The sequence below is a fragment of the Sardina pilchardus genome, chromosome 19 (assembly GCF_963854185.1).
Source record: "Sardina pilchardus chromosome 19, fSarPil1.1, whole genome shotgun sequence".
Classification (NCBI taxonomy): Eukaryota; Metazoa; Chordata; class Actinopteri; order Clupeiformes; family Clupeidae; genus Sardina; species Sardina pilchardus.
Window position 1 is genome coordinate 8,594,476 of NC_085012.1, and position 12,500 is coordinate 8,606,975.

Consider the following 12,500-nt stretch of genomic DNA (forward strand, 5'->3'; position numbering starts at 1 on the left):
CCGCCGCCTCCTCGTCCTCCTCCTCCTCGTCCTCCTTCTTCTCCTTCTTCTGCGGCACGTCCAGCTGCGTCTGGGTGGTCTTGCTCTGGACGTTCTCCACGGACACTCTGCCCGGCGCCAGGGGCGCCCGCAGGTTGGCGGGTTCGCCCAGCACGGGCACGTCTGGCGGCGTGTTCGGCGAGAAGGCGCCGGGGTCTGTGGTCTGGTCAAGGTACTCCAGCAGCTGCTTGATAAAGCCGCCGTCCTGTACGACAGACGTGGACAGGAACAAGTCACTATCAGCTAAATGAAATTAAATCACATTCGGTCTTCAAGTGCCATTAAATTGTTTAGTTTCCATGCAAATTACAGTATGAGGGTGCAGAACATAAAATAGGTTATTTTATATTTGTTCGAAGTGTGAATTCTGAGAATTCTGTGCAGTCAGTCTGTTTTCATCAGCAGCATAACCTTTAGCCACACCTGTACAGGCGTGCTAAATTAGTCAGTACAAGAGAGGAATATTTGACAACAAAATTCACAAAACATATTTCAGTGGTTTAGGTAACATCAGGGAGCTGGTGCACACTGTGTTCAGTGGCTTTGTCAAGAAGCCTAAAAACTCCTCAATAATCCACCCGCCCCTCTGGCAAAAAGACACTGAGCTTTAACACAATCCCCCGACAGCACATCAAATGTTAAGAGAGTGCCACTTATTTCTAATGATTATGCATGTGTCTGTTTTGGCATCACAAATGGCGACGCCATAACGTCTGCAGTCTGCCGCTTCCTCATACCCTGGGCTGTCTTAAAGACAGGCACTGAGTGTGGAAAAAAAGGAAACGATGGGAAGCCAGACTAAATTTCGCCCACGAATCAGAGCCTCAATTTATTTTAAATGACGGAAAAGACTGTCTAGAATCTTCTCCTCTAAGTGTCTGTGTGCATCTTTATTCGAGTGTGTGTGTGCGTGTGTGTGTGTGTGTGTGTGTGTGTGTGTGTGTGTGTGTGTGTGTGTGTGTGTGTGTGTGTGTGTGTGTGTGTGTGTGTTTGTGTGTGTGTGTGTGTGTGTGTGTGTGTGTGTGTGTGTGTGTGTGTGTGTGTGTGTGTGTGTGTGCATGTGTGTGTGTGCGATCTGTCTCTTTGAGTGGGTACATCACAATGCCAGTGAATTACCTTGTCATCAGAGTTGGAGTTTGCTACTTTTGTCTGTTGTGCTGTAAACAAAAACAAAATCAGTGGGAAAAATGAGTCCAACGCAGCGAGAGATACATAACAATCCATTCCCTCAAACTGTGATGCGAGGGAACCATGTCGTTTATTATATCCTTTATGAAAACCCTCTCCCCCCTCCCTTCCCCCCCCTCCACCAACCCGCGCCCGCACACAAAATCTTCAAATTTGTTTCACAGAACAAGACCAAGCGACATCCAAAAACTTTACGCCAACTGAGCTATTCAATAAACAACTTTTTTTTTTATTATTATTTTTTATTCATTTTTCTTTTAAAGTGAGTCATCCAGAAATTGTCAGAAGGCATCAACAAATTGTCTTCACGGACACATTTGGAAACTTCACAATAAAAGCATGCCCGGTGCTGTACTGTACACATACCTTGCGGTGCGGTCTCCTCCTTCAAAGCGCCAGGCTGAGCTGCCCTCAGCTCCGGGTCAAGCTCCGGGTCTCTCTTCACCTCGCTCTCACCTTCGCTCTCATCCTCGTCCTCATCTTCGTCGGCCGCCCCCTCGTCTGCGGTGACCTCGCGACCCCTCTGCCGACTGACCTGGGGTCCGACACCATCCACCACCTGCAGAGCCTCGGCGATGATGTCGGAGAGCTGGTCCAGGTCTTTGGGGCTCATGGCCTCGACGTTGACACTCTTCCGGCCCAGCTGCGTTACAACGCTCTGGATGAATCTCTCTGGAGGAGGTATGAGGAACAACAGGAGGGGAGTCAAGGAGGCTGCTAATGCTGCTGGAGTTACTGTACGTATATGCAGAATTTAAGTCTGAATTTGTATAATAATCAAAGGGCCGTTCACACCAAGAACGATCACTATAAAGATAACTATAACCATAACGATCAAAGCGTCCACACTGACCAACGATATGCAAAGTCTCTCCTTGTGTTAATGAATGTGATGGCTTTCTGATTGGCTGTTAGCATTTTATCGTTCTAAAAATCGCTCTGAAAGTGACCCCCAACGACATTTCTTCATGTCGTTATCGTTATAGTTTATGTGTAAAAGTCGTCATTCTTATTAACGAGAACGATATTTGCTTATAATTATAATTGTAGCAATCGTTTTTGCTGTGAGCAACCCTTATGTCTGAATTTGAGCATGAATTTAAGTCTTGAATTTATTTGGAAGGACCTGATGTTGAAAGTGACATGCGTGACAACTGCATACCATCCACCAAGCTCAGGGGCTCTTTGGGCGGCGCTGGCGGCTTTGGGGCGGACTGGAAGAAAAGCCGGTCGATCCTCGGCAGCGGCGGCTTGGGGGCTTCCAGAACCTTCTGCGAGGTCAGCCTCCCGCCGAACCGGCCCGCCTTGGCCTCGGCCGCCTTGAGCCGCTCGGCGGCCAGTGGCCTCAGCATGCTGAAGTAGTCCAGCCTCCCCAGCGGACGCGCGCTAGCGCTGACGCTGGTGCTGACCGGAGGGCTACCGGGCCGCCGCACGGGTCCGTCCCCGGCCAGATACTGCTGCAGCTCCCTCAGCAGAGCCTTGGCCCGCTCCTGGTCCGGCCCCGCGGGCGGGGTCACTGGAGCTGGGGCCACCCCGACTCCGTCCACTGCCGCCCCCTGGCCCTGCGTCTTCTTGGGCGCGCGGTAGGAGAAGAAGGTGGCAGTGGTCTTGCCTTTGCCCTGCGTGTTGGGCTGGACGTACTCGATGAGGTGGTAGCGGTCGCCGCTCAGCTGTAACACAAACCCAATCGGGGGCTCTCATTACCTGACAGTCATGGGCGTTTGAGCTCACACAATTGCCTACGGAAACATTTAGGGGCATTAAGGAGAGCGCTGCGCTCGCGGCGGTGATGGAGCGAGGGAAAGAGGTCATCGAGTGCGCTTCTTTGATAGAGAGCGCCTCCGACAGGCAGAGAGAGTCGGACGAGAGACTGGACCTGGATATGAGATGTCTTCAGATGCGAGCGATAGCTGCCCTTGAGAAAAGGTGAACATGGAAATTACAAACAAGAAGAAGAAGGAAGAAGAAAAAAAAGAGATAATGTCACCTCGCAATCCATTTCTATACCTTTTATATGCTAAACCTTGATGGAGGGAAAAAAAGGAATCTGGCGCACCAGTGGCTAGCTAATCATTCGGAACATGTATAGATGGATCATAAAAAAAAAGTGTGTGTGTGTGGGGTGTGTGTGTGTGTGCAAGAAGGGGCAGTGGTGTGCTATCCATTGATGATGAGGGCTTTCAACTCGTAGAAGTGCGATGGCAAGTGGAACGTAATATATATGGCTTAATATAAAGGACATTAAGCATCTAAGCACTCCTTCATACATCTCGGCGCAGCTGACAGCGCCGTCTGCCGCTGTAAAGCCGCGGCGCCCGCCCGCGTCCCCCCACAATGGAGGGCGACAATAAAAGATAATGTGATTCTCCCCGCCGCTGAATAACGAGCCTCCGCTGACACTGGATCAGCAGGGTGGGTTCGCTCTCGCCGCGCCGTCATTTGTCATCTCTCAATGCCGGGCAGCGCCGAGAAAAGCAGCTCGGTGGGACCTCTTCATTCAGGAGGTGGTGGGGGGGGGGGGTGGTAGTCGGTGTGTGTGTGTGTGTGTGTGGGGGGGGGGGGGTTCTGGGGGGCGCGGGTGTAGGGACGTGAACTCTTCAACTTGGGGGCCGGCCTTTATGTGGCTAATGATGCCCGGGGGTGCACACGGGCTGAGATGACAGGCTCCTGTGACACCGGCAGATGAATGACCGGTACGACCCTGTTATGAAGTGTGTGTGTGTGTGTGTGTGTGTGTGTGTGTGTGGTGGGGGGTGTAGGTTTGGAGCTTTGAGGTAGCGGATCTTTTTTTTTTAAGTCACTGTTTTGTTGGGGGGTTTATTGTCTGACAGAAAGTAGATTTGCCTAAGCTGCCCCACTACGCCATGTAGAGGTCAAGGTGCCACACTCACGACTGGTCATCACTCACTACTCAGAACGCCACTGGAACTCACATTACACTCTAGAACTTTGTCTGTGTATGTACTCTACCATCAGAGGTACTGTACCACTGCTGTATAGCTCACCTCTTCTACAGATATACTGTAGAATAGCTTTATCTGGCAAAAGCATCTAATGATATCTACACTTACGTTTAGTCATTTATCTGAGGCTTTTATCCAAAGCGGCTGTGCAAGGTGCAGTAAATGTTAAGTGCCACTAGGATATTGTTAGTGCCGCAATAAGCACTACTTGCATAGAATAGAATATAGAATGTTAACAACAGTACAATACTGCTGTGAATAACAGAGAGTGGATGAGCCCAATTGTGGGCACACACTGATAGAGTCCTATTGAGTGACTGAGTGTGTGTGTGTGTGTGTGTGTGTGTGTGTGTGTGTGTGTGTGTGTGTGTGTGTGTGTGTGTGTGTGTGTGTGTGTGTGTACTGTATGTGTACGTGTGTGTGTGTACGTACAGTGTATGTGTGTGTGTGTGTGTGTGAGTGCGTGCGTGTGTGTGTGTGTGTGTATGAGTGTGTGTATGTGTATGGGTGTGTACGTGTGTGTGTCTCTGTGTGTGTCTGTGTATGGGTGTGTACGTGTGTGTGTCTCTGTGTGTGTCTGTGTATGGGTGTGTGTGCGTATGTCTTCGTTGGCGCATGTGTGGCTCAGGTGTCTTACCTGTCGGAGGGAGCCCTCGGGGGACTGGGACAGGGACTGGGACTGGGACTGGGATTGGGATTGGGAGCGGGACTGGGAGCTAGTCGGAGGGAGGAAGCCCAGATCCTGCAGGTGCTTCTGAAGTGACTTGCTAAGCTCCGCCTCCTCCATTTTCAGCTTCCTGTTGGCATCAGGAGGCGGAGCCTTGGCTCTGCAGGGCAGCACACATGAACACTGGTCAAACATATACAGTATGCTATACATTCAGCACACATGAACACTGGTCAAACATATACAGTATGCTATACATTCAGCACACATGAACACTGGTCAAACACATATGCTATACATACAACAATCAGCAGACATGAACACTGGTCAAACATATACTGTGCGCTATACATTCAACGTGTTCCTTTGCCAGTTCGCACAGGTACACAGACACTTGCCCAATATGAAGCCCAAGATCATGCAACATCCATGAATGTGTACATTTTCATTCTGAAGTGTATCAGACAAAGGCATATCATACAGTATAAGAACACATTCAACAGATAGGTCCAGGGCTAGACAACAGATGCTATGTAGCTACATACTGTATACTGTATGCTATGGCTATATAGCATCAATAATATATAGCATCAATAGCTATATAGCATCAATAATAATGATAATAATAATAATAATAATGATAATAATGATACAATTATTCATTCGTAAAGCACCTTTCATACACAGAATGCAGCTCAAAGTGCTTTACATCTAGAGCATTTAACACGACAATAGAGAGGAACATAATAATAAAAATAACACATTTTGAGCACAGCAAGTTGTTGTGGAAGTGCACAGACGTTTAAGAAGCACAATGAGCGGAAAATTGGCAGCTTTAACCCTTAACCCCCAACAAGCGTGCCATATTAAGCGCAGCCGTCACACTCAAGTGACCTATCTGTCCCCCCAAAACACACAATGCAATCTGCAGCGCTGCCTTCCACACCTATGAGGGTCATCCTATCATGACCATCACCATCACCATCACACTTCTCAGTGGCGTCCTCAATGTCCACTGTCATTATCTGGCCCGTCTACCATCATCAACACCATTGCAATCAGCCTCGGAATGGCTTTTTTGTGAGCAGTCAGTCACCTTGAAGTGCCGGGGAAGTCGGCGAAGGACGCCTCCAGGTGTCGGAGGGGGATCTTGGGTAGCTTGGCCAGCTCCTTGGTGATCACCTGTTGGGTGGTGTCATCCTGCCACGTGTAACCTACGGAGACGGAGGATACGTTATTTGACGCGACGAAGACTCAATTTTCTCCAGTCTATTTCTCAGATATAGAAAACGTGTTGTGGTGTAAACACTAAGGAGGCGATTCAAGACACAAGGTCAGTGTGTGTGTGTGTGTGTGTGTGGGGGGGGGGGGGGGGTCATAGTCCTGTGGTTATACACGATACACACAATAATCAGAGGTCTGCTCTCGGCATTCACTTGGACCACGTCTTCAGATGGAAGGTCCTTGTGGAGTGTTTGTGTTCTCGTCTATACAACAAAGACTTTCTACTTTTTACCCAGACAGTGTGCATGTTGTTTTTATTTTACCATGCTGTGCGAGAGAACTTAGCCAGATATGGGATGTCAGCATGGTTTGGCCACCTCACCAAGCAACTACAAACTAAGCTCACTCATCTGTTACACACCACCATGAAGGTGACGGGGAGGAAGGAATATCAGCCTTAGACAAGCTCAGAGGATAATGACCAACCCATCCTGTACACAGAATAGGGTTTTTTTCCCAGAGCCCCCCACCCCACACACACTGTAAACTCATTTTAAAAACTAATTTGTGGCAACCTCTATCAAATTTTATATAATGCTGCTTGAAGCTGTAGGGATTGTGCGTTGATTTCATGATGTTCACTATGGGGTGTGTGTGCAGTATGTATTTACAGTTGTGTTGTCTATATGCAGTTTGTTTTTTATTGTACTGTGAAAACATTTACTGTATGTGCGCAACGTATAGATCCAAGACAAATTTCCCTAAGGGACAATAAAGTACTGTTATCGTACTTTGAGTCTGGGGGCTGTTGTGTGCATGCTATCCACGACACTATCCACACCGTGCAGCACATACTGGGGGTGAATTTGATGCAGGTCAAGGAAAGCGACTCGAACATACAGTACAGGCATTTCCACTCTAAGTGTAGCTACACAATACAGTACTTCAGTGGATCTCATTATATTTTGACTTTGTGCAAACATATGTGGGTGGGCGGAAAACAACTGTATATTTGTGTTCGTTTCTACATTGCACCTGCACATCTTACATCAGCTGCATCTACATTTTGATACTATTCTGAAGGATAAAGACTCTAAAGTCCTCTAAAGTCAGAGAGATGCATAGGATGTACTGTACTTGGTGCATTCCCGCATCTCTGTAATGTGCCAATTAATTAGGCAAAAATGAAGGTGGAAAAAATGCTTTGTATAGTAAACTGTACTGGATTTTTTCCCTCCACACGCATCGCATTCGGATTCCATCGCTCCTTCGGGGGTTACCGTGGCAATGCATGCCGATAGGAATCTGCTCAAGCACGCCACCGGTGCCCCCTTGGCTCGCCCGAAGACGTTGGCACTGCGCTTCAGGGGCGGCCCGGAGCAAAGAGGAGTGCCGGGGAGAGCGGGAATGCCAGGGACAGATGGGGTGGAGGTATGCCCAGAAATGTGCCCCTTTATCAGCCCCGCATCTCTGCCATACTCCACCGAGCTGGTGGATACGAGCCTGGAAGTGTTTTAACCAGGGGGCCCTCCACGAGGACCCATGCCGGCCATTCCAGCATATGATAATTAATGGGATATTCTGGGATGAGGAATACTTCAAGTGAATTTCCATCCGGTGAGAGAGGGGGAAGGGGGGTCACCGCACCCGGTTTCGAGAGGAACGGAGAGAATGCCGTCAATCAAGGGCCGGAGCGTTCTCATGGCAACAGCGGCGGAGCGGCAGAGATGGACGCAACCTCATTAGCCCCGCCACGTCTCCCGCGCGCCGGACGGTGCTAATGCATTTGCACAGCGGCCAGATGAGGGCTTCCAAACGGTGTCAATCTCATCAGCGGCGTGTCCCGCGACACCCAGCCCAATCAGGAGCCAGGAGGTTCCCAGCCTCCAACAATGGCAGCCAGCAGTGCCAAGATGATTGCCATGCACTCCCAGCTACGTATGGCTGGTACGGAATGCCAGCATCGTTGGGTCAGGGGGGGTTTGGGGGGGCGGTGGGCAGAATTGAGGAGATGAGAGTGGGTACGTGGTTGGGTACGTGGAGTGGGTACGTGGGTGGCACCCCCATGTAAAGCCTCAACGTGAGATATGTGTAGCACTCTAACAGTAGTCTAGCTAATGGGATCTGTGCAGGTATTCAGTACAGAACGTCTCCATGTGTGGGAGAAGACGAGTATCTGTCCTCATCTCTGCTGCAGCAGTGGACACCTGTCTCTCAGCTTTGCTCTGTTCCTGCTGTCGTTCTGTCACTGAGCAGCTCCGAGTGGAGGAGGAGGAGCAAGAGGAGGAGGAGGAGGAGGAGGAGGAGGAAGAGGAGGAGGAGAATGAGGAAGATGAAGAGGAGGAGGAGGAGGAGGAGAAGAAGGAAGAGGAAGATGAAGAGGAGGAGAAGGATAAGGAGGAAGATGAAGAGGAGAAGGAGGAGAAGGGGGCTCTGTCAGTAGAATCTTCCAAGCTGCTGTGGCGGGGATGGACGGAATAACTAAATAAATATAAATAAATGTAAATAAATAAACAAACGGAGTGACCTACAGTATAGGTAGGAGGCTCGAGCTCCCTCAACGCTTTACCAAACATGCTCAGGTGGCATTCGCCTAAAGCCCCCATGGTATCGCCTCCACTGCTGAGGAGATAGTTAGGAGATAGTCAGTATGGCTGTGGACCTGCATACACTCACACTGCTAATACATACACATTACACACACACAGACAGACAGAGAGAAAGAGCTCATACATACACAAACATATGCGCACAAACACACACACACACACACACACACATCATGAAAGGGCAGCATCCATCTCCCTAAGCAGGGGTCTGGCTTGTTAAAAGCGGGATGGTGTCTCCGGTAATGTGCTTCTGTTAATTAGTGCCTCGCCATTAATGGCGCCACCTTGAAGCTGTAAGAGACACTTTCGCTCACTCCGTGGTCTCTCTGTGACTGACAGATCGAGAGAGAGTGAGAGACAGAGAGAGAGAGAGGGAAAGAGAGAGATAAAAGGGGGAAGGAGGGGCGATTATGGAGAGATAGAGAAAGAGAGAGAGAGAAAGATAGAGAGAGAGAGGGAGAGCGAAAGAGAGAAAGAGAGAGAGAAGTGCTACAAACTTGTCAATATTCAACCTCCATTAGATCAGCGGTTGGCTGCTCAGAGTGTTTCATCTGTGTTTTTTTGTTTTTATGCAGATGCCGTCTGCCTTGTCTAATGGTTTTGTCCTGACCGACGTAAAAGGTGGGTGAGCGAATTATTTAACCACATAATGAAGTGCCTTTGTGGAAAATAATATATTGCAAACAAGACAATAAAGCCTTTCTCTTCTCCATTTAAGCACATGTTGGCTCTATTAGTAGCAGTAGTAGGATGGGGGCGGGCATGAAAGTGAGAGGCAGATCGGTGTTGTGAAGGAAAGTTTTCAAACTAAATTGAACTCTAAGGTTTTACATTGTCGAGATGTTGGAGAACTCAAACAACTCCACAATCTGGGCACAAGGACTCAAACACTCCTCCGATAGTGCTGCGATGAAATCTTGTGTGTGTGTGTGTGTGTGTGTGTGTGAACTTTCATCTTATTTTTTTATGGTAGACGATTCGACGAACACATTGCATCGCCTTTCTTCCCCCATGTTCCCCAAACAGACAAACAAACAGAAAAAAATAATTTTGTTTAATCTAAACGCACGCACACACACACTTTCGTCATGACACCTCTCCTGACATGCTCTGAAGCATTATGCCTCCCACACGCCGCTCGTGGTTGACCTTCAGATTGTGGAGCGGGGAAAAAGAAAAGGGAAAAAAAAACAAAAACGTTCTGGCGCGCATCTCGCTGGGGCTTCAGTCTGACAGAGCAGCGCCGCTGAGTTGGGATCGCATAGCACGTCAAACATCTGTTTAGCGCCTGTGTGTGCGTGCGTGTGTGTGTGTGTGTGTGTTTGTGAGAGAGAGACAGCGAGCTCAGGCTCCAGAGGGGCCCTCCAGCTCCGACAAAGATGGCACCGCAACAGGCTGTCTGCTTTTTTTTCCTCTCTTCTGAAGCCGAAGCATTTTTTTTCTTTCTTTTTTTCTATGGTGTTCGGTTACAACTTGTGAAGAGCCAGAGACAATAATTTGATATTCATTTCACTATCGTTTGGAAGGAGGTGTGTGTGTGTGTGTGTGTGTGTGTGTGTACAGTATGTATGTATGCGTGGGTGTGTGTGGTGGGGGTTGTGGGGATTCGCTTGCAGACAGTACTGTGTTGGCGAATGACAGGCCATTTTACATCCATTTCCTTCAGGAGGGGGCATAAATGGCATCATTTTAGTCAAATGGCTGGTTGTGTCTTGTTTTGTGTTTTGTTTTGCTTTGGTTTCCCACTGCCGTGCATGCCTACCATCAAATCACCACTCGTCCTCATGAAGAACGACTACAGTTGACCATGGGGGCATTTTCCTAAGGCACACACACACACACACACACACACACACACACACTAATGTCATGGGACAGGAGGGATATGCCTGTCGTGCTGGTTCGGCTGTCACAGAGGGCCAGTTCTAGGTGAGGTAGCCTATCAGGCAGGCGGAATGAGAGAGTGCACAGCAGCAGTATATACACGTGAACAGAACTGGGCTGCAGATACAAGAGTGCAGGGGGTCCAAGCGCATATGAGTCTGTCTGAGTACGCATCAATATGTATGAGCGTGTGTATTTTTCTACGGTACATCCACAAGAGTGTGTGGGCATGCTGTTGTCGAGTTTGTGTGTGTGCGCCTGTGTGTATGTGTGTGTGTGTGTGTGTGTGTGTGTGTGTGTGTGTTGACTGACTTTGGCAGCAAAGAATAGAGCACCGCTGCTGATGCCAGTTTCTCCGGTGAGATAACTGGAGGTGGGAGACAGAAGAGGTGCATTCTGGGACGCCGCCAGATCCAGTCGACAGGATCAGACAACGATAACAGCCGTACCACCTCTCTATGCATCACACTCTCAACACCTATACATCTCACCGCATACGTGTGCGTGTGTGTGTGTGTGTGTGTGTGTGTGTGTGTGTGTAGTCAGGTTGGCTCGCTTTCCAGGCAAGGGTGGATGACGGATAAAAAATAAATAAATAAAATGAAAAAATATATAAAAAATCACAGAGCCTTCTGTCAGGGAGGATTCTGAGCAGAGTTGTGCTGTCACGCTCACGCCTCACAGCTGTCCAGAAAGCCCAGGTCTGCGTCTCAGCACTACGCCACCGTGGTGACAAGGGGCGGCAGGGAGCCGGTGGACAATGTAGACGACACACACACACACAAACACAAACACACACACACACACACACACACACACACACACACACACACACACACACACACACACACACACACACACACACACACACACACACACACACACACACACACACACACACACACACAGCCCAGGTCTGCGTCTCAGCACTACGCCACCGCGGTGACAAGGGGCGGCAGGGAGCCGGTGGACAATGCAGACGACTGAGCAACAAAACCCTCACTCAGCGCAGCATATGCTGGGGGTGGGAGTGATGCCCGCTTCCCTTCCTTCTCCTCCTCTTCCACTTCCTCTCTCTCTCTCTCTTTCTCCTTCTCTTCTCTCTGTCTCTCTCTTCCTCTTCTTCCTTCTTTCTTTCTCTCATTATCTCATTTTATCCTCTCTCTCTCTTTCTCTTCTTCTCTCTATCTTATTCTCTCTCTCATTCTCATTATCTCTCTCTCATTCTCTCTTTCGCTCTCTCTTTCTCTATCATTCTCTCTCTCTCTCTCTCTCTCTCTCGTGCACTTACACAACACACAGGTGGTCTAAATAGTGCACCATAAGCAGTGAGGCTGAAGTGATGTAGTGTGTTCTTGGTCAATGACCTTCCGTCTCTCAAAGGCACCCCCCCCGCCCCGCCCTCTACACACACCCACCAAAACCCACCCAACACCCCCCCCCCCCCCCCACACACACACACACACACACACACACACACACACACCCCTCGACACACTCACGCACATGTGCACTTGCACAAACACGCAGGTGGCGGGAGGAGAAGACAGCGATCACTGGTGCTGAAGTGATGGAGTGGGTGTTCTTGGTCATCGCTTAAGTCTGACTCTCACACATACACATTCAGACACGGAGGCACGCACGCATGCACACACACACACAACCCCCCACCCATCCTCAGAACACACAGACACACACACACATACACACACATGCCTTTGGTGCTAATGTAGATGTCAGGCTGGATTAGTCTTCTTCACTGGGCTTCAATGAGCACTCATCATCTACCTGAATCAAGGTGAATATATATACAGCCCTCCAGAGATACGGAGAGAGAGAAGAAGAGACAGTGAGAGGGGGAGAGAGAGAGAGAGAGAGAGAGAGGGGAAAAAGAAATGGAATGATGTCTATCCTATGGTCTATGAA

The 12,500-nt window shown here is 49.2% G+C and overlaps 1 protein-coding gene across 2 annotated transcripts in view; it reads right to left on the reverse strand.

The window, feature by feature from the left end:
• The window catches only part of ptprn2 (protein tyrosine phosphatase receptor type N2), a 198,235-nt gene that overhangs the window by 142,614 nt on the left and 43,121 nt on the right, over nt 1–12,500 (reverse strand). For both annotated transcript variants that reach the window (XM_062521704.1, XM_062521703.1), the window contains exons 4-9: nt 5,954–6,071; nt 4,828–5,017; nt 2,390–2,897; nt 1,594–1,899; nt 1,156–1,196; nt 1–244 (exon numbers count right to left, since the gene is read on the reverse strand). The exon at nt 1–244 is cut by the window's left edge and continues 397 nt beyond it. In XM_062521704.1, coding sequence (XP_062377688.1) covers nt 1–244; nt 1,156–1,196; nt 1,594–1,899; nt 2,390–2,897; nt 4,828–5,017; nt 5,954–6,071 — 1,407 coding nt within the window. The remainder of the gene's footprint in view (nt 245–1,155; nt 1,197–1,593; nt 1,900–2,389; nt 2,898–4,827; nt 5,018–5,953; nt 6,072–12,500) is intronic.